The sequence below is a fragment of the Acomys minous genome, assembly GCF_964271855.1.
Source record: "Acomys minous genome assembly, chromosome: 1".
Classification (NCBI taxonomy): Eukaryota; Metazoa; Chordata; class Mammalia; order Rodentia; family Muridae; genus Acomys; species Acomys minous.
Window position 1 is genome coordinate 35,672,174 of NC_140483.1, and position 23,241 is coordinate 35,695,414.

Here is a 23,241-nt window from a genome sequence, read left to right on the forward strand (position 1 = left end):
GATATTTCTTGCTTTTACCTATAATGAACTTTGTATATTTGATTTAAATATTAACAGTGGCAGCTATTATTTAATGAAGAAAGCACAGTATCAAGTAAAACAAAATTTTCGTTAACATCAAATTGTTATACCCATATTCTAAGAGACAGTTTAAGTCATTTTTTTTTCGTTTCCTTTTTTTGGGGGGGTGAGGAAGGACGTTCTTTCAAGGCAGGGTTTCTCTGTGTAGCTTTGCTGTCCTGGACTCACTCTGTAGACCAGGATGGCCTTACACTCACAGAAATCCACCTGCCTCTGCCGGCCGAGTGCTGGGATTAAAGGTGCGCACCACCAGCCCTGGCTGAGACAGTTTAACTCTAAATTGCATTTCCCCAAAGAAATGGTTTTCAATTTCCAATCTAAAAGGTTTATACCCAGGGACAGTGTCAAGAGTAAATTTAATATTAACTTGATTAACAGAACCTCTTAAAATCATGTAACATAAACTGCATTAACAAAGAAGGCAAAAGCCAACTCTTCATTCCTTTTGTCTATGGCAGCTCTCTAGTTACCACATTCTGACAGCAGAATCACCTTGGAATAAACAACAGCTATGTGGTTCTTAAATTATTATATCTTAAAAGAGATTGGTTAAGCTGGCCATGGTGCCACATGCCTGTAATCCCAGCACTCAAGGAGGCAGAGGCACATGGATCGCTGTGAGTTTGAGGCCAGTCTGGTCTACAAAGTGAGTCCAGGACACCCAAGCTAAGGATACACAGAGAAACCTTGTCTCAAGCTGGTGGGGTGGGGCGGGGGGGAGGGGGAGGTTGGTTGTTCAGAAACTTCATTTGTAAAGCAAGATAAGCAAGTTAAGTAAGATAGAGATGTTGTCAAACTTAAGCCTGAAAAGGATAAATCAAAATAACTTTTTTGTTTAATATAGAATAATATTCATGGGCTCAGTGGGTCTAGTTATGTGGTTCTCAATCTTCCTGATGCTTTGACCCTGTAATGCTGTTACTCATATTGTGGTGACCCCCAACCATAAAGTTATTTTCATTGCTACTTCATGACTATAATTTTGCTACTGTTTTGAATAGTAATGTTTATATGTGTTTTCCAACAGTCTTAGGCAACCCCTGGGAAAGGGTCATTCGACCCCCACAGGGTCTCTAGACACAAGCTGAAAACTGCTTGTCTCTTGTTCTATGGGTACATCCATAGTTGATTTATACTGTGTGGTTACCTTAACCAAGATATCAGTGAAGTCACATGACATGCCCTTAAATATGGTGGCTAAGTCACATGGCTGCAAAGGTGGCAGCAAGCCACATAGCTGTTGTTTATTCCAAGGTGATCAGCCAAGATGCTGGCAAGCCACATGACACTCCAAGGGGAGCCCATCAGGCTCTCACTCTCTTCCTAAACATGGGTTGTATCCAAGTTACACACATGATATGTGATAGCAAATTAAGATTATCTACACACAAGCTTTTTAACTATTAACCCTTTTTGTTACAGATTTTAAGCCAACCTTTTTCTGCTTGGAATTTTATGGCCTTTTTAAACCACACTTACCGATTTTGAGAGAAAGTTATACTTTCAACAAAAGTTTTAGAGACATAAGAGGGAGGATGGTATTCAGAGAGTTAAATAAAACAAGAAAAGGAGTAGGAGATAAGTAGCAGTAATCCCTGTTGGGAGTAGTTTACCTTTTAGCTATTTTTAAGCACCTAGTGTCTTCTCCTGGGCTGTTCTGTTTTGATCTCCTTCTCCCGAGCACAGAGTCAGGTGGCTGACCTACACAGACACCTTAGAGGAAACTTTTAAACAAGCACACTTGGGTCTGGGGAAGATGCCAAAATCTACAGAGCCAGGTTCCCAGTAGAGTAGAGCAGCATGAAACAGTATTTCAGTACTAACCATACCCAGAGACATCTGAATCTGTAAGACTGAACCAGTGGTCTACATAACCACGTGGTGTGTGTCTGCAGATGGAAGCAGACAGTATGAAACGCTTTTACCTCTCAGCTGTGAAGGATACAAGCAGGATTTTCCAGGCCAAAACCATAAGGCAGAAGAGTTGTACAAATATGCAAGATTGAAAGCCTCCTTTAAGTTAGCCCAGGTCCCTACCTAGGTCAGATTGTGTTGGGGATTCCAGACAGTCAGGTAAATGAGAGAGAACAGGTGGAGACAAAAGATGAAAAGAAAGGGTTGAGAAAAACTGGTCCTCTTGGGCAGGGTCAGGGAAGCAAATGAGAGCCAGGCAGTTTTGTCCGTGAGTGGGCTTGAGCCACCAGTAGGTTCATATTTTCCATTCTGGGTCTTTATATGCTATATTATTTTAAATGGTTTATTAATTAATAATAAACATTATTTTTAGTGTATAACATACACCCATATGTTATATTAATTTAAAAGACAGCTGGAGAGAGAGAATGCAGAAAGAAAGGGAGGCTTGGTCTGACCATAGGCAGGACCATGTGTATTCACAACAAGAGGACGTCATTGTCACCCATGTGGGCATATGGCCAAAATGCCCAAGCGAAGGTAGGATGAGGTCTCTTACAGGGCTGGAAATGGGTAGAAATGACCTCTACAGACTCTATGGGAAGCTGAGAAGTGTAATCTTCCAACAGGAAACTATCCATATGAAAAATGTAAAAGTAGATTCTGGTAGATTCGTGAACAGAAGATCCCCCTTTTTTCTTTAGTGGAGAAGGGAGAAGAGCCATTTTGAAATAAGACAAAGAATTTTGTCCTTATCAAGGTCTTCCCTCAGGAGAAGCTATTTAACCACTTAACGAGCCTGAGACAAGAGGGGCCCAGAGATTTCCTGACTTTGGCTCTCCTTTGCTAACTTGTAGGAAGTTTTCAGTCCTGAACACAAAGCTCACAAAAAAACCCAAGACCAGTCACAAGGCTGGAGTGTTACCTCTTCACTACCGCACTACCAAGCGATTATTTGACCACAGTTCATTTCACCTGTTACATTTATCCAACTATCAAAACAAAAATAACAAATGTGAATGAAAATTCCTGAAAAGAAACCGTGACTCCTTATGAACAGGAAAAGGAGCAGTTGTGTCTGTGGAGGCTTCATTGACTGACTAGAATTTCAGTACTATGGAGGGTCAGGATGTTGCCTGTCCAAAGGTTAATTACCTTATCTTGGTCTAAGTTCTAACCCTCTGCAAAGCTGTTCCTTGCCCTGTGTGTGTCACTTCTATTGATTTAGCTGGCATCTGGCTTCTACCAAGTGAAAAATAAGAATGTCACCAGATAATATCTTATGCCTACAGGAAAGTTTCCCCATCTCAAAAAAAACATGCCTTCCGATGTACCACCAATGTATTCTAAACTTGCCTTGATTTATAACTTTCTCTGTTCTGTAAGACATTAAAAACTCCATGAGACTGCTTCTGTATTGGAACATGAAATTTGAAGTAACCTCAATCTGTGTTCCAGGCCCACAGTCAAAATGGTTCTAGAGTAAAACATCTCTTACTCCCTTTAAAAACAGAGGTGTGATTTTTTTTCTTTTGCATTGACATGAAACATATGAAAAGGTAAAATATATAGTTTAAAGCGATAGAAAATACCACAACCGATTCAGATGGAATCACGGAATTGAAAATTTAAGACAGTTACGGTCAATATGATAAGGACTCTTGTGGATAAAGTAGACGGCATGCCTGATGGAAATGTTAGAAATTAAAACTATAGCAGACAGAGACTGTCCTTTATGAGCCTGTTGGAAGAGCAGACATAGCTGAGGGAGGAAAAATCTCTAAGCTTAGAGACGTGTTAGTAGAGACTTCTAAACATGAACAGGAGGAAAGACTAGGAAAGAAAATAAAGACCAGAGCAGAGCTTAAGAATGCATAATTTTGTGATGCTTAAAGAAAGAAGTCAGTTAAAAACATCTGCATTATTATAAGACATTCTGGAAAAAATAAGACTACAGAATCATTAAGAAGTCAGAGATAGCAAAAGAACTGAGGGCTGCGGGTGGTTAATGGATGAACAGGTGGGGCACAGGCGTCTTTAGGGCAGTGAAAATGCTCTGAATGGCACTGTGATGTGCATACCTAGCCTCCTACATTCCAAAACACAGCCTCGTAGTGGACTCTAATGAAAACCGTGGCACTTGGGCAATAATGAGTCAAAGTAGATCCGTCTTTTTAAACAGACGTCCCCTGGGTGTGAGGTGATGAGAATGAGAAGGGCTGTGTGTGTATGGGGAGGCGATTATGTGGGGAATCTCTTCCAACCACTGAGATTGTGGTGTACCATGACACACAGATAAGTAAGTAAAAACTTTTTCAGTAAAATAAAGTATATAATCTAAACATTTTCAGTCATCTTTCTTTTGCTGATTTCTAGTTTAATTCCAGTTTTCTGAAAACACTCATTATCTGATTTCTACTCTTATAACTTAGTTACTATAGGTGTCAGTGGCCTAGAATGTTCCTGTCCACGAATGCTGTAAGACCTTCAGAAGAGCTTACTCTGCTATCATAAAGTGAAGCGCTCCTTAGATGTCAGTTATGTTCAGTTGATTGGTTGTGGTAATGAGTTTAACTATGATCTCTGACTTCCTGCCTATAAAAGCTGTCCATTTCTGATAATAGACTTACAGCTTTCAGCTATAACAGAATAGTACAGTCGTCTTCTGGCACTTTATCAGTTTTGCCTTGTGTTCTTTGATGCTCTTGTTAGTGTATTCACACTGAATTTGTTGTCTTTGGGGGAAATTTATGTTGTTATGTTCAGTCACCTTGCTGATGTTGGCATACTTTCTTTCTAACATCTGCTCTGTCTGAGATATGTGTAGCAGCTCCTGTTTCTCTGATGTTGGCGAGTTCCATCTTTACAGTCCATTTACCTTTCATGTGTCTGCATTTTATATGAACTTCTCTAAACAGTACATGGTTTAGTCCTGTTGCTTTGTAATGGATACATATTAATATTAAAGTGATTATTGGTGGATTGCCATCCAACATATTTGTTACTGTTTTCTGTTCGTTATTGTTCTTGTTCTTGGTTAATTTTGTCTCTTTTTTCTACCTTTCGTAGTTTTAAGTAGGCATTTGATTGTCTCCCCCCTACCCCACCCCCATTTCTATAGTATGTCAGTTAAACTCCTTTTACTTTTGTAATGATTATCTTCTTCTCTATCAAACTTTGTCTTGGAATTTCTCATTCATCAGGTCTATTAACAACAAACACAATTTTAGTCTGAGAAAATTATGACTACTTTTTTCTTCACTTTAAAAGAATAATGTTTCAGGTTGCAGAATTCTAAAGTAGTAACATTTTTTTCTCTCACCTGTTTAGTTTGTGCCATGTGTCTTGTTTCCATGGTTTCTGAAGAGATGTAATTTTTTTTTTCTATGCTAGAGGCATAAGACCATTTTCATGCAAGTTCTAATAGACTTAGAGATGAAGCCATTCTTGTCATCCTTCCTCTGCACTCAGGAATTTCCTCCTTCAACCCCCTGGATTCTTGCCGTGTTTATCCTTTAACTTTGCTTTTCTTTGGCTTAAAACTATGCCTCATTTGCAGCTGGGGCTGTGGCTCAGGGGTCAAGAGCTCATTGTCATTGCAGAAGACACAGGTTTGTTTGCAGCACCTACACGGTGGCTCAAACCACCCATACTGTCAGTTCCATGAAATCCAAAACTCTTTTTAGAACTCTGGTGGCATGCATGCGGTATACAAATAGACAGACAGACAGACAGACAGACAGACAGACAGACAGACAGACAGACAAAACACTCATACAAATAACAAAACTCTTAAAAATATGAGTAAGTGTAATTTTGATGCCTCTATAGTTTGGGGCATTTCTGTCACTTGATGTTCCCTATTGATCTTTCTTGCTTTGGTATCTGATAGTAATTTGAGAAAATTTTAGCCATTACTTCATAAATTTCTTCTGGTTTGGGGGTTTGTTTTGTTTTGCTTTTCTCTCAGTATTCCATTATACATGTTTTACTTCTTGTGTACTTGTTTCTTATTCCTTTGCCATTTTATTTTTATTTTGTCAGTCTTTGTTCTACTTGATGTTTAGATTTAGAAATTTCTAATAATAATACCTGTACTCAGAGATTCTTCCTCAGCCATTTCAAGTCTTCTAATGATGTTATGTATATATTTTTATAAATCTAAATCCTGTATTAAATTACAAGCTCCTTTATGGCAGAATTTGCATTCATTTTATCTTTATTTTTCTTACAACTCCAGACAAAATTCTATACAAGAAATAAACATAGCCAGGTGTGATGGCGTATGCCTTTAGTCCCAGCACTCCGGAGACAGAGGCAGGCAGATCTCTGAGTTCAAGGCCAGCCTGATTACAAAGCGGTCCAGGACAGCCAGTGCTACACAAAGCAAAACAAAGCAAAACAAAAGAAGGAAACATAAAATAAATTTTATTAAATAAATATTACAATAATGCACTATAGTGTAAAAATACCAATAAAAGACAAAATTCAAGGGCTAGATAAATAAACATCTCTTAGGACATTACAGTCAACTGTGTAACCATATGTTTATTAGAAGTAAGTTAGTACTTGGTCAAGTCATTGGCCTGAATCTCATTCAGCCCTAACAGTCCAGCTAGAACGTTGTCATTAAGTTTTGCTTGCTGGTTACATTTCTGAGCACATGAGACAATGCCAACCTGTGGGCCACAACCCCAAAAGGATCAGATACCTGCACATCAGATATTTACATTGCAACTCCTAATAGTAGAAAAATTACAGTTATGGATGAGGAACAGAGTTGCAGCATTAGGAAGATTGAGAACTAATGGCAACACTATGATGCTGCCAGCTCTGTACATCATCAGGCAAATGACTGTTTAAAGACAAAGAGGTTTTAAAAATACTTTCTTCTCTTTCCTCAAATCTGCCGCTACTTATAAATAGCTGGAAGTTAAAATATAGATTAGATAATTGCATCTCTATGATGTTTTTCTGTGCTATACACTTTTTTTTTTTCATTTTCTTTTTAAATTTGTGTAGTTAGTTATTTCTCACGCTGGAGAGTGAACCCAGGACCTCACACATACTAATCTTCTAAACTGCACTTTGAGTCTTACCCATACTTGGCCTTCTGGATAGCAAGGATAACAAATAGAACATACGAATTTTCTTCATTCATTAAATAATTTTTTTCATCTATCTCTCATGAGTGGATGGAGTCCCAATGTTATTAAAAATATTCAACTTATGTAAGAGGAAAACATCAATTCACCTACAAAGGTAAAAACAGCAGAATAACATCAGATCTGTCATCAGCAAACCCAGATACACAAAAGTATGGAATGATAAATTTTAGGCCCTGAAAAGTAGTATCTGTTGAGTAAGATTACTGGGCCCAGTTATTGTTTTAATGAAAGGAGAAACAAGTATTTTAAGAACAGTAGAAGCCAGTCAGTTCATGCTCACCAAGCCATCGCTGCAGAGAAAAAGGAATATAGACACATAAGAGGTAGGAATGGAGTCTTAATCACAAGAGCATGGAAAGTCTCATTAAAGGGATGTTCACAAAAGAGCAAAGCACAGTTACTAACAGGGCAATCATTAACCCAGCCAACCAGAAATCAACAACAAAAGTACAGGAATTAGTGACCATCTCTCAGTGATCACCTTAAAGGTAAATAGCCTCAGTCAATAAAGTGACACGGGCTGGGTTATAAAACTAGATCAACTGTTTTTGTCTCCAAAAAGCACATTTTACTGGTAAAGATTGAAAGCCAGAGGATGAGAAACACTCTGCCAAGTGAACAGCATCCAAAAACAAGTTGGTACAGCTCTTTTGTATCTGATAAAGTAGACTTCAAAGTTAGTCAGAAGAGATAAGGAAGGGAGTAAGGAACTAATCTGAAAAGCAAGCCAAGGGCGTCTATATGGGAGAAGGAAGAGAGCTGGCCAGTGTTGGGCAAGAAGAGGGGGGGACAGCAGTGGAGGCAGATGATTGAGAACAAGGTGTCATAACGTACGCAGCAATGCCAGAATGAAACTTAGATTTGCTGTGTCTTGTAAATAATGATCATCTTCATTCATCCCTGAATTTACTAACTTCTTTTTATTGTATGTTCATTATTTGCTAGGTTGTGAGGAGTTCTCTGTAGTTTGGTGGAGTGGCAGGAGGTCACCAAAGAATATAGATTACTCTGTTCACTTTTTAATGTATTGCCTGGGCATTTATTTCATACATAAATATAATGTATTTTAATCTATCAAACCTACCCCCACTCCCTTCCTCCCAAAACTTCAGCACCATGTTTCCATCCCAATTTGATGTACTCTTTTTTTTTCTTTCTTTCTTTCTTTTTTTAACCTACTGAGTCCACTTAGTGCTGCCGATCTGTGCACAGTATATGGTCATCCCCTGGAGCATGGGCATCCTATCAGGGTTCATATCCCTGAAGAAACCCGACACTGCTTCAGTCAGCAGCCTTCAGTTGCCTGTCTTGGCTGGCTAGGGATGAGACCTCATGGGCCCTTCCTCTGTCCATCCTGGTATGTGCACTACCTTGATCTGGTGCTTGAGGTCATAGAACCTGTGAGCTCATGTGAGCACTCTTTTTTTCTTTAACTTTTAAGTACTTTAATGGTGGCATAGATCATCTGCATTTCATGTAAATAGTTTATCTCCACTTGAATTAATTTGATAAATAACAATATCCAAAGTGATGTGACCAAATTTTAATATAACACTTTGGACACTCTGAAGACTTGTAGTACTTACTTAGCTCCCCCACCCTCATCCAGCAATAGCTTTCAGTGTCTCCAGTACACCAAATACCTACCCACTTGAGGGACTTTGTACATGTTGTTCTAGTCACCTATTTTTCTTGGTTTAGGAAATCATTAGGTGTCATTTCTGTTAAAATTGTTGGTAACATTTCTTAGAAAACAATATGTTTGTCTGTTTGATTGCTATTTTAAAAGTCTATCTGTAAACTTGGCTTTTATCTGCCACAACTAGTATAAAAATTAAGGTTGGTGCTATCACCAAGTTTAATTATCTGTTTTTCACAGTAAAAAAAAAAAAAATACTCTTTCATCACATTACTAAGAAGTTTCAAACAACTAGCATTTATTTTTTTAAAAAGAAAGAAGAAAGAAAGAAAGAAGCAGCACTAGCGTGTGTCCCAGCCGTCCTTTTCAGTTAAGCTTCTCTTGCAAGTTCATTGCGAAGGCAGGGTTCCCAAGTGCTTCTCTCGCCCACCGCTCTGCCTTCTCATTCTAGGGGTTCTTCAGCAAGCGCCTGAAAGGTTCCATCAAGAGGACCAAAAGCCAGTCGAAGCTTGACAGAAACACCAGCCTCCGACTTCCATCCCTTCGCAATGCAGACGACAGGTAGGCCATGACTTGTTGAAAACAAAGACAGTCGGTGCCAGAGTGGATTCTTGTTTGTTTTGAGATAGTGGTTCAATATGTAGATCTAATTGGACTGGAGTTTGCATTATAAACCAAGTTGGCCTTGAGTACAGAAATCTAATTGCCTCTGCTTCCCAAGTGCTAGGATTAAAGGTGTGCACCTCCCCCCCCCATGTCTAACCTAAAGTGGATTTTTATAGGGCTCTTGAACCTTCTGTAGCTTTGCATCAGTGACAGAATAATTTAATACAAAATTTGTTGGTGGTTTTTTGTTTTTTTTGGGGGGGTTTTTTGGGGTTTTTTTGTCTTGCTCATATTGAAACAAAGTACAACATGTTGACCAGTGTCAAAAAGCATATGAGTATTAGAGTTTGGGGCTATGTAAGTTTTAGTAAGTTAAACATGCAATGTTTACTGCTTTAGCCATTCTAAGTATTGGAATCCATACTTTGTCTCCTCTATGTAAATCCAAGACTGATTTTATATGCTACACACAGAGATAGTAGCAAAGAGCAGAAATGCCAGAACCATGTGCAAATATCATTTTTGCTATTTACAAACTATATGACCTTGGAAAGATTATCTTATATCTCTGTGCATATGATTCTTCATTTATAAAATCAGCATAAGAACCCACTTATCATACAATGTTATTATGGACCACATAGAAAATAGTGAAATTTAAAAGTCTTGTCTAGTTGTGCCCATTGGGACTGGACTTCACAACTCTGTATTTGATTGGTTGTGGTTTTCTATAATGATCTCTGTCTATTGCGAAGATGAGGTACGATGAGGTAAGAGGACGACACTTATCTATGAATTTAAGTGATAGGAATTGTTCAGTGGCGAAATGAGTTAATTCAAGACAAGTTAAAGTATATAAATGCAGGTTATTGAGAGCAGCTCTCAGTAGATTCACTGGTCCCAAGACCAGAGCCCGGGAAGTCACCATGTGGGGAGAGACAGAAAAGTGTGCATGTAGAGAAAGGGGAGAGAAGGAAAGCAGAGAAGAGAAATGCAGAAAGAGGATGGCAGCAGGGGTGGGTGGGGGGAGGAATCAAACTGTCTGGATTATATAGTGAAGGGCCTCTGGGGGAGGGGAAGCCCCGCGCCCCTGGGCTGGAGAGTTCAGGGCAGAGGGCAGGGTATGCCAGCCACGCCTTGCAGCAGATAGGAGCCAAGAGATGCTGGGAGAACCTAGAAGTTAGGTCCACCTTGGTTCAAAAGGCACCTCAGCTGTTTGTCCTGGGTCTGAATCCCAACAATAAGGCCAGATACGTAGAACATAATTAGGGATTGTGGTGGATTAGTAAAGTGGCTGCTTCTTAGAGATCCATGACTTCACTAGCTCTGGGTAGTGGGCGAGGTTATCAGTACCAGTTTCCCTCATGTTGAGTGGAAATTAGTCCAGGTAGAGAGCTGTTGGTTACTGCTAAGGCATGAATGCCACTATTGCACCCTTAGTTATCAGGTGGTTAAGTGCCAAAGGATCAGGGTGTTTTCTGTGAAACTGTATCTTTATTAATATCAGAAGCTACACCTATAACATCTTATTAACATACCTGTGCAAAGTAAGCTGAACAAGAAAAGCAATACAAGACCAACCCTACACAAAGAACTGCAGGAACTCTGCACACCTCCTACCCAGTGAGGAGCACACCCCCTACCCAGTGAGGAGCACACCCCCTACCCAGTGAGGAACACACCTCCTACCCAGTGAGGAGCACACCTCCTACCCAGTGAGGAGCACACCTCCTACCCAGTGAGGCACACACCAACCAATTGGTCATCCAGGGCCAAATGATCAGTCCTAAAAACATGCATACAAGTTACATTATACAGACCAAGCAGGTTATATTAAGAATATATGTACATATATGCATGTGACAACAATTAATGAAGAATGAGACAATGAATTTGAAAGAGAACAAGGAGGATTATATGAGAGGGTTGGAAGGAAGGAAAGGGAAGGGGGAAATTATGTGATTCTATTACAATCTCAAAAATAAAAGAAATAATTTGAGAGGTAAGAAGAAAGAAAAAAAAAAAAGAGTTGGAGCTAGTCCCAGTATTCTGACAGCCTGTGAGTATGGAGGTCTTTCTGTCTTCTAGTGTCTTCTTTAGTTCCTTTCTCCAGTGTTTTAAATTTCCCATTGTAGAAGCTTTGCACTTGTTTAGTTAGGTTTATTCAAAATTTCTGGTATGATTTGGTTTGGTTTGAAGTATTTGTGAATAGAAGTGTTTCTCTGACTTCTATTTCAGTATATTTATCATTAATGTATAAGAAGGTGCTGGGGTTTTGCATGTTAACTTGGGGTCATTTCATTTTGCTAAAAGTATTTATTAGATTTAAATGTTTTCTGGTAGAGACTTTCTGGTCTCTTACTGTGTAATATCATATTATCTACAAGAAAGGATGCTTTGACTTATTTTCCTATGTGTATCCCTTGAACATTTTCTCCTCTCTCCCTTTTGTTGTTGTTCTAGCTAAGACTTCCTACACTACTGAATAAGAATACAGAGTGGAAACTCCTGTCATCATCTTTATTTTAGTAGAAATGCCTCCAAGTTTTTCTCATTACATAATGTCATATGTAGCTTTTATTATGTTGAGATAAGCTCTCTCTGGTCTACTCTCTGGATTTTATTAGAAGCCTCTGAATCTATCGGGATGATTGTGTAATTCCTGAGTCCATTTGTGTTAAATACTACATTGCCTCGTTTGCATATGTTGAGCCATCTCCACAACTCTGTAATGAAACCAACTTGACCTGGTGAATGACCTTTTGATGTGTGGAATTCTGTTTTGAAGTATATAATTTATAATTTTTACAGCTATACTTTATCTGATTTTGGTGTTGGGGTAATGCTTGGTTTGTAGAAAGAATTCAGTACATGTCCTTATGAGAGACATTGATGTTAGTTCTGCTGTAAAGATCTGGTAAATTTGCATCCATCTGGATCTGGACTGCTTTTAGCTGGGAGATATTTTATTACTGCTTCAATCCCATTGCTTGTTATAAATGTCTCTTAAGTTGTTTTTCTCATCTTGGTTTAATTTGGGTAGGTTGTGTGCATCTAAAAATTCATCTATGCATTTTACATTTTCCAGTTTAGTTTAATATAAGTTTTTAAGGTATATTTGTATGATTTTCTGAGTTTCTTCTGTATCTGTTGTCACACATCCAGTTTGGTCTCTTTTAAATTTTTTAGATTTATTAACTTTTATGCTTGTGAGTGTTTTGCCTACATGTATGTCTGTGTATCACATTTGTGCAAACCTGCAGAGGCCAGAAGGGTGCCCTTTTGGTACTCTTTCTCCCCTTGGTATTGACGTTACAATAGTTGTTAGCTACATGTGGGTGCTGAAACTCAAACCCAGGTTCTCTGCAATAACAGTCATGGTTGTTGACTGCTGAGCCAGTCCCTGAGCTTTTCTGTTTTATTAAATAGGATCTCCTCCCCAATCCCCCTCGCATGTGTGTGTGTGTTTGTGTCTCATCACTTTCTACACAGATCTTATTTCTGTCTACTGAAAAAAACGGGGTTTAGCTCATTCTTGTTTTTCCAACCCTAAGGTATACTGCTATTTATTTGAGAAGACTCTGATTTTTTCTTTTTCTTTTTTTTTCTTTCTTTTTTAATGTAGGTGCTTTTAGGTGCTTTTAGCTATAAACTTTCTTCTTAAATCTGCTTTCATTGAATCTGGTAGGTTCTAGTATATTTTGATTTTTTTTTTTGTTGTTGTTGTTCACTTCTAAGAGTATTTTTTCCTTCTTTATTTCTTCAACGACCCATTAATAATTCAAAAGTTTATTATATAATCCTGATGAATTTGTATATATGTTCTGGAATTCTTGTTGGTTTCTAGTTTGAATTCCATTATGATGACATAGAATACAATGCTATTTCAATATTTCTATATTTGATGCTGTTATTCTGTTTGTGTCTTGTTATGTGCTGTGTTTTGGACAAAGTTCTATGGACTGCTGAGAGGAATATTGATTATTTAGTGTTGGGGTGGAATATTCTGCAGAGTCTGTTAGTCACGTCTGACATTATATTATTTAGCTCAGTGTTTCTGTTAATTTTTTGTCAGGATGTCCTGTCAATTGGTAAGATTGAAGCATTAAAGTCGCCCACGATTATTATGTGACAGTTACTGTGTAGATTTATAACTTGTACTTGTCTTATGGAATTCAGTGCACCCCGTGTTTGGTGCATGTTCTTGTTTGCCCCTCTATTGCTGTGAAAAAAAAAAAACTGACCAAAACCAGCTTGCAGGAGGAAAGGGTTTATTTCAGCTTTTACTTTATAGTCTATCTCTGAGGGAAGCCAATCCAAGAACTCAAAGCAGGATCCTGAAAGCAAAACTGAAGCAAAAGCCAGGAAGAATCACTGCTTACTGGTGTGCTTTCCATTGCTTGTTCAGCCTGTTTTCTTATACTATCCAGGGCCCAGGAGGGAAATAAAGATTCAGTTTTTAAGGATAGACATAAAAAATCTGCCTTTTGTCTTAAAAATTCCACTAGAAGCAGAAATTTGAATGCTAATAAAACTAGAAAACTCTCAATCATAGATTACTTAAGATTAAATGATCAGATATTAGTTCCTGTGCAAAAAGGATTTCTGAAGTCTTACCACTTAAGATATAAATGAGAAAAAAAGATATAAATGAGCTACTAATAGACACTTAAAATATGAATCACTTGAACAAGATATATTTTCCTCCTCAGGTAAAAGTCCAAGTCTGCATTCTCAGGATCTTCAAGGTGTTCTTTATGAACACAGGATAATTGCTTTAGCTTTGGGATGACATCCATGTTTCAGACATCAGAAAAGAGGGACTTTTTGTTTGTTTGTTTTTTGTTTTGTTTTGTTTTTCAAGACAGAGTTTCTCTGTGTAGCCTTGGGTGTGCTGTGTAGCCTTCACTTTGTAGACCAGGCTGGCCTCGAACTCACAGAGATCCGCCTGCCTCTGCCTCTGCCTCCCGAGTGCTGGGATTAAAGGCGTGCGCCGCCACCACCACCCGGCTAAAAGGGACCTTTTAAAGTAAGGCCTACTACCAACTGAGTTGTCTGTTGAAGAGAATTTCCATTAAATGACTCAGTGACCCCTCACTAGTCATTGCTAGCTTCATTTTGCAAGGAAGACTAGAAATTTTTATATCTGGGTACTCTGTGCCCCCTAATAATGCAAAAATCTGTTCTTAAATCCAGAGAAAAAGAGGGATACTAAGAAATAGCCAGCTAGCTAGCATTTGCCACTGAGGGTTAGTTTAGCATGCATTCTCCCAGAATTCTGAAAGAGTTCAGATCCTGCCCTACTTAGAAGAGCATTCAAGATAATACTTAGCACACAAATTAGAGAAACTAAAGTAATGGTGTTTGTTTCTCTGTTAAAAATTCCAACTGGTGAGTGCATGCAGATAAAAACATGTCCAAACAAATGCATGGTCATAAGTGTCACAGCAGCATTACTTACAGTAATCATGATTACCAAAGTGACCATGACCCAGATGACCATCAACAGTTGAGAACACAAACATACTATACCCACATATTACTAGTCATCCATAAAAGAGAATGAAATACTGAAATATGCTACAATGACCGTGTTCAACCTTGAAAGCATGATAGTTGAAAGTTTGTCATGGTCTGTGGGCACAGCCCAGGGGTTCAACACTGCCTAGCATACGTTTCAGCCCCACCATGGGAAGAGAAAGCTAATCATTTTAGTTTCCACAGTCTATGAGATAGGTGTTATCTTAAATAACTAATTCTAAATATTGTGTTTCCATTTATAGAATTTGAAAGTGTCAAGAATAAGAAAATACATACAGTAATAGTTGTCAAAGACTGACGATGTGATACAGAGAAGGCCAGTGAAAGAAGAATAGCTGCAGAGGGGAATAGGGCTTCTGTTTCCAGTGGTGAAAACACTCTCGGCAAGGTTGTGGTGATGACTGCACAATTCTGAATGTACTGAAAACTGTATACACTTTAAATGGGTGGATTTTGTTGTATGTGAATTATATCTTAAGAAAGATGTTTAAAGAAAAGAAAGACAGCTGGCCAGGAAAGACTCTACAATGGAGCTTATTAGTCTGTGAGCTCATTCCAGGAACACAGTTTCCACTGAGCTTTTTAGTGCTTTACTCTTAAACATATACCTGAGTGTCTTACAAATTCCAAAGAAATGCCCCAAAACAAAAGACACAGACCAAAATAATCAACTAAAGAGAAAGCAACATTCAGAGCGAAAAAACAACTTTACAAGTAAAGTGAGTATTTTTTCAAAAGATTAGATAGTATACCTATAAAACAATCACAGAGTAGCAGAAGTGAAAAATAACAAAGAGCTTTAAAGTAAACGTGAAAGTTAAATAAAATCACTGTGCAGGAAGTGTAACAGAAGAGGAACACATCAGACTGGCAAGATGGCAGAAGCAGTGAGGGAACTTACGACCAAGTCTGACAGCCTAGATTCATCCTTGGAACATCCATGGTAGCAGGACAGAACACACTCCCACAGGGTGTCTTCTTACTTCCACAACCCCTACACACAAATAAGTAAATAATAGAAAGAATGAAACAGTCAGTGCACCAGATTATAGAAAAATGAACAACAACTTTAAGGAGGAAATTGTCAAAGGAAAAATACAAGAAAACAAATGTCCAAACTGAAGAGGCCACTCAATTTCCAAGACAGCAAATGCTGAAGACCCCTGAACATCATCATCAAGGTTTTTGACTTGTTTTGTTTTGTTTTGTTTTTTGTTTGTTTTCTATCCTTTAAAAGCTTCTAGAAAGAAAACAGTAGGTTACATGCAAAGAATTAGGCATGGGTAACATGGCAACAAAATGAGATGGCGCTGGAGGTTTGGTAAAGACATGTCTAGGAGGACATGTCTTTAAAGTTATGAGAAGTATTTTTTAGCTCAATTCTCTTACGTTTTTAAATGTCACACTAAGGAGTTTAGACTCCAGTCTACAAGCAGCGAAGAACCTGTAAACAGTTCTCAGCAAATGACGTAGAGCAGCGCTGTGAATGGAGAAACCCTGCACTATGTGGTATGATATTTCTGATCACTTGCTCTGCAGAGCACAAGTTTGGAAGAGCAGTTATTATAAAGCTGCTGTGAGATGTAATAAGGCTCTAGGGAAGGTGTTGGCCGTGGACATGCAAAATCAAAAGGCAGAGTATGAGGAACACCTGAGAAGAAACAATAGAATGCCACAAAGTCATTGTTTAAAAGTCATCTAATCAGTTAAAACCCAGCAGAATCCTTTTCTAGGGTCCATATTGGTTGTATTTTGACATTAAAAAGTACCTTATGAGAGGGCATAGGATCATAAAAAGACTGATTGGTTTGCCTTTCGTTCAAAAGCACTTAGGATTAGAGAACGGTGGAAAACCCAGGACCTGCCATATTGGCAGATTTCAAGTACTTGTTGCCAACTGTATCGTAAGACACAGGAGTAGAGAGGAGGTTAGACTAGCGCCATCTTAGCTCTGCAGTGTAGTCTGTGGACCTGGCACTTGCTCGTCTCTTGCTTCTTCGAGGAATCCTTCAGGGATGGTTCATCTCTAAGGAGGTTGTCACCTGTAGTTTCATTCTAGGAGTTCTGTGGAGAAGGTTCACACACCCAGGCCAGGGCGTGAGGGCCAGAGGTCACGTCAGGTGTCTTCCTCCATCAGCGTCCACCATATTTTTTGAGACAGAGGCTCCTCTTGAGCCGTGGCTTACTGTGGTCCCTGCATTTCTGCTTGCTGTGCTTCTTGCATGGTGATAAGCATGGTTCCTAGGCGTTGCACCTGCCTAGAACTGTTTAATTTGCTTCTCTCCCTTGGTAGCTTGCATAGTATTTTCTGGAACCATGAAAACTAGACCACAGGGAAGAGACTTTGAGGTCAGATCTAGCTTGAGTCATGTGTCCTAAGCGTGTGGTCTCTTCAGCAATAGAGGCCACCCTCAACCTCTAATAGGCAACATCACAGAAAACCACAACAGGGCACAATGGATTGTTGGGAGCCTAGGCAAAACAGATCTATATTATAGTTCCTGCGTTTGTGGCTCAAGAACATAGTGAAAGAGGGAGCCAGAAACCCAGGAAGAAACAAGACAGAAACAACAGCAACATCAATGGACATGTTAATGTGGAAGGGAGACATTTTCACTCTAGATTAAGAAATACAAACCAGGTGTGGTGGTACATGCTTTTAATCCCAGCACTGGGGAGGCAGAGACTGGCAGATCTCTGTAAGTTCAGGCCAGCCTGGTCTACAGAGTGAGCTATGACAGCCATGGCTGTTACACAGCCTGTCTTGAATAACAGAAAGAGAAATACAGGCAACTATTGACTGCTAGAAGAAATATTCTCTCTCAAGGGTGTGTCCCCTTATTGGTTATCCAGTGCATAGTGGTCATCCCTGAAACCATATACATACAAACAACAACAAAAGCAGACTCAGCGGGGTTTATATATATATATATATATATATATATATATATATACACACACACACACACACATACATATGTATACATATATATACACACATACATACATACATACATACATACATACATACATACATAGAATCAAAGAAAAAGAGAATATCCATCTTTTTAAATAATTTAGTATTTCCATCTTCAACTGGTCTATTAATTGAGTTGGGTTCTAGATGTAATTTGGTTTATCTTAATGTCTTTGCTTAATTCAATGTATTTGTTTATATTGTTTGATTGGTACTAGTAGGTTTATATATATATTATATTATATATATATATAATATATAATTAATTAATTTATTCATATTACATCTCAATTGTTATCCCATCCCTTCTATCCTCCCATTCCTCCCTCCCTCTTGCTTTCCCCCTACTCCCTTCCCCTATGACTGTGATTGAGGGAGACCTCCTCCCCCTGTATATGCTCATAGGGTATCAAGTCTCTTCTTGGTAGCCTGTTATCCTTCCTCTGAGTGCCATCAGGCCTCCCCATCCAGGGGACGTGGTCAAATAAGGGGCACCAGAGTTCGTGTGAAAGTCAGTCTCCACTCTCCAATCAACTGTGGAGAATGTCCTGTCCATTGGCTAGCTCTGGGTAGGGGTTCGAAGTTTACTGCACATATTGTCCTTGGTTGGTGCCATAATTTGAGCAGGATCCCTGGGCCCAGATCCACCCGTCATAATGTTCTTTTTGTAGGTTTCTAGGACCCTCTAGATCCTTCTATTTCCCCATTCTCCCATGCTTCTCTCATCTAGAGTCCCAGTAGGATGGCTTCCCCTCTGTCCCACTTTCCTCATAAGTGAAGACTTTCATGGGGCATGTCCCTGGGGCTACTGTCCAGATATAAGTGAGTATAAACCATTTGACTCTTTCTGCTTCTGGATTAATTCACTCATCATGATCATTTCTAGTTCAATCCATTTGTCCACAAATTTTGGGAATTCCTTGTTTTTAATATCTGAGTAGTATTCCATAGTGTAAATGTACCACAGTTTCTTTATCCATTCTTCTACTTAGGGACACTTGGTACTAGTAGGTTTTAATACATTTGCAATATAAGGGCCAAGAAAAATGTGTTATAAAATGATACGGCTTCTATTAGAGACAATGGAATTTTCTACTTCTCAAACATACTTTAATTTTTATAGTCTCTATGTCCCCTTCATTGAATGTGTACATGTATACCAGTTAAAGTTGCTATATGTTTGGCTTTTTTGTGGGATGGTGAGCCATGAAATTTTTATTTCAAATGATGACTCAGGCTACCGACACACTGCTTTATCCCTAGCATCTGGGTTCATCAAGACTCTTGAGACTTGAGAGCAGTGAGAAGGATATCTGCATTATGTACTGTGCTTCCATAATCAGTAGCATAAGCAGTAAGGACTGGTTTCACCTACAGCAAGCAGGTCAGTGCAGCTGGAGCTGTCAAGATGCTCAGACAGAGGGTTTTGAGTACACAATAGAACACTAGTGAGTGATACATAAAGCCCAAGAAGGAAAGCTAAAATTACAATACAGGAGAGTTATATGTTTTTCAACAGATAGAACCACTTGGAAATGTTCACAAAATACCTCATTAGAAGATGGTAAACTCCAGGGAACAGGGGGGGAAAACCTCTTGTTGTGAATTCTCAATTTTAAAATGTGTTGAGAGTGTTGAGATACCCAGGTTTCTTACTTACTACTTGGGGTGTCTTCAGACTGAGTACCTTAAAATGCATGCTGGTTTCTTGCAGTACCCAGCTACTGGCTTGGTGTCTTTTCAAGAATTCAGTGATGTAGTTCAGAATTATAACTGCTAACCAAGCAGAAACTCACCTGCACTGAGTCCAGGATTTTGTGTGGCAATAAGCATTTTTAATTAAAAGTTTCCCAATTCCTAAATTTGGAACTGAATCTGAAAATGTGTGGTAGATTGAGCTAGCCAACCCAAGCATTATTAGAGCTGTGGGGGAAGTGTGGCTTTAAAAAAAAAAAAAAATCGGATGGATAAGCCGAGAAAGTCCAGCTGTGTTTATTTCAAATCGCACTAATCAGAGTTCTTTTACTCTTTTCTTTTTGCACTAGTGCATCCACTGGTTTGTGTGTGATGGTGCTCCATCCCCCAGCCATTCCTTTTCTCTTTTATGACTGATTTTAAGTAGTGATGAAGGTTGAAGGAATATAACAGACTTTACTGAGGTAACAAAAATCCTCTCTTGTTTTGCAGTTTATATTCTAAAGAAGTCAGAAGCAGGAAGTAATCTTCATCAGCAATTAGATTTTTAACTCATACTAACCCTTACCCTCACAATCTGTAAGTGACAAAGTGTCGAGTAGGGTGTTCCTTAATTCAGTGTAACATCAACCTCTAGGATTCAATTTTCCACATAAAGTAAGAAACAGTGACAATGAACCCTGGATTGTTTCTATGTGATGTTTGTACTGATAGTACAGGGCAAAGGAGCGCAGTCAGGGAAAGAGCCTGACAGTAGTCAAGGAGTGCACAGTATCTGCTTCTAAGACCGAGGCGGGCTTCCTGACGAAGGCCCTTGTCAGCTCACCATGGAAAAGTTGTTTTAAACTCATTATTCTCCCAATAAATCCCCATTCTGTTCCATTAGAGAAGTAAACTGTGGCACCAGCTCTAAAACTTAGTAGTTGGATCTGTGGAAAATCAATTCATGTGAAGGTACAGGCAGAGGTAAACATGATTAGAGGTGACATGGGGTTTCTAATGCCATATTGAAATAATGACTCCTTCCCCCACTCTTGCTCTGAGCCATCCCCAGGCTGTTTGATCTTGTGTTTACTGTAATCCTGCTTCTGTGGGAATTACCTCTCAGAGACACTGTCTTTGCAGTAGAGGAAGAGCTTGCATATTTATTCGGTAGTAATGTTGGACACTAGACTTTGGCAATCGATTCATGTGTGAGTGTCCACATTCTGAACTATAGACGATTCTGAGCTATGTATTAACTATTGACATTTCAGTAAGTAGCATTTTAAATGATAATTCCAGGCGGCTTAATTAGAATGAGTTTTTATGGTAGCTATTGGAAGTTGGACTATACTGGACAAGCATTGAAAAAATTTATTTTATTTAAGTTATTCTAAAGTTAGAAAATAACCTTAAACCGGATAAGTCATGCAAAAAGAGACTTTTCTGTAGGGTGGGCACAGCAGAGGAAACACCAGGTGTGAGAAATTGTTCTTGTAAGAATTGATATAGGGACTGGTGAGGAGCTGGCAGTCACATGAAACAAGCTTCCTAGATCTGTCCCTAAGTAGTTTCTAGTAAGAGACCACTCCCCAGCCCCAGTGCTGCCTCTACTACCAGCCTTCCGCTGAGAATTTGAGGGGAGTGGGCCCTCTCCGCTCTCCCTTTTGTTTTCAAGCAGTCACCTTCACTGTGTTTGCAGAGCATGCTCCCTGAGTCCTGCCAGCTGCAGCTTCTCCCTGCTGCCTTCCAGCTCTAATCTCCTTAAAGGTGTAGCACCATGGCAACAGGCCCAGCCTAGAGCCCTGGAACCTTGTTTGTATTACCTGAGGGGCTAGATGCAGCCTGGAGGAATACAGGGCTATCACCTGCACTGCAGGCCAGGGATAGAGAGGACTTGTTCCGTTGTTGGTGTTTCTGTCCTGCTTCTGTTGAAGACTTGAATAGCACCTGAAAGGCATTTATTCGGCATCTGTAACTGAAGGCAGCAAGGAAGTGATCCCCAGTTGGTTCCTGTCTTCTAAACAGAGAGTTGTCTTCTGAGATGTAGTCCAGGAAGTGACTTGCTATTCCCGGGACATGTGGCACCGCTATGGTTTGGGGCTGCACTGCCAGATGGCTGTACAGTTGCTTCATGTAGGTAGATATTTATTTTATTTTAAATAAAATTAGGTTGTAACAAATAAAAGAAACTTTGTCTTAACCCCTTCTATTTTAAATACATCTTGACCTTGCCGGTGAGCTTGAGCGGCTTTTCCTCCAGGCGGTTCCTTGGAAAGACAGCTAGAATAGTTATTTTCTGTTTGTTTAACAAAGATTATGGTGTCCTGTTTCTTTGCTGTGGCTTCTGATTCAGCTTATTTAGAAACACTGTGTTATAAGTTGACTAAAGTTGTTTGTTTGTTTTTCAATTAGTTATAATTGCACCACATAACGTCAAACATTTCTTCTTTGTTGAATTTTATGTACACTATATTTGATGGCTTTTGTCCCTTTTTGTACGTACTTTGCATTATTAATGGGAACTACTACATTACTATCAGAACACAGGTTTGTTTGTTTTTCAACCTAAACTTTAGATGGTGGTTATTATGTGTTGTTTTGTTTATGTTCAAACAACAAGCTAAATTATCCTTATTGCTTAAAATGTTTCTTATTTACAGAGTTGGACTGAGTAGAATGGAGACAGAAGAAAGTGACCTTAGTGCTCTTCCAACATCTTATTGCTTAAAAATTTAGAAGCTTCTTTCAATATTAGCCTTGTTCCTTGTAAATGAGCGAAGCTGCTTATTTAACAGTTTTTACCAAAACAAACATCTTTACACAGATGTGTCTTTTTAGATGTATAACTAAGACCGTCTACTTGAAGCATAGGGGTGTTTCTGTCACTAAGTATAACTATTGACTGAAACTGCATGACCGTACATTTCTGAATTCAGGAAACCTGTCTCCATCATGCTTGACTCCACTGAGGCAGTGAAGCCCTAGCTCGCATAGTGACAGGAACTAAGGTACCTACCCACCAAAACAGGCAGCCCAGATGCCTGCCTTACTGTGCCAACTGTTCTCTGGGGAGTTCGGCTTTTTTTTTTTTTTAACTATGGTGGGAAGTTTCCTCAAGGCATTCTATTCTTTATTCATATTTATACTGTAATGCATGTATAGAAGTCAAAGTTTGCCAGAAGAGAATTCCACATTGAGATGGAAATCAGGCTGTTTGAAAGACATTCTTGTGCTGAAAAGTTTGTCTTTCTTGCTGTCACTCTCACCCCTCCCTCCTGCTTGCTTTCTCTTGCTCACTGTGTGGGGTGGAGGTGGGGGTGGGGTGGGATCTACCAGCACACAAAGAAGCAAGCTGAGGATGCAGCCGCTATCCGTGATACAAGAAGATGTGTGCCCTCACATAAAATAAGAGTGTCTTCTGACAGTACTTTTGCATAAGAAGTAATGAAGTCATTCTGAATACTGTGTATTCGTTTTCCAGTATAGAAATTATAATAAAAAATAACATCTGTACAGGAAGGTAGAGGTCCTTTGAGGCTTGTAAAATTATTGTGTTTTTATGTTTTGTTGAAAAGGTGTGTTCATGAATGCGTTTAGATATGCATAGTTTATGTTAGCTACATGAATGTGGTTGT

General features: G+C 39.1%; 1 protein-coding gene across 9 annotated transcripts in view; it reads left to right on the forward strand.

Annotated features, from left to right (window-relative positions):
• The window catches only part of RASAL2 (RAS protein activator like 2), a 261,261-nt gene that overhangs the window by 198,194 nt on the left and 39,826 nt on the right, over positions 1 to 23,241 (forward strand). For all 9 annotated transcript variants that reach the window (XM_084789182.1, XM_084789183.1, XM_084789184.1 and 6 more), the window contains one exon: positions 9,254 to 9,363. In XM_084789182.1, coding sequence (XP_084645308.1) covers positions 9,254 to 9,363 — 110 coding nt within the window. The remainder of the gene's footprint in view (positions 1 to 9,253; positions 9,364 to 23,241) is intronic.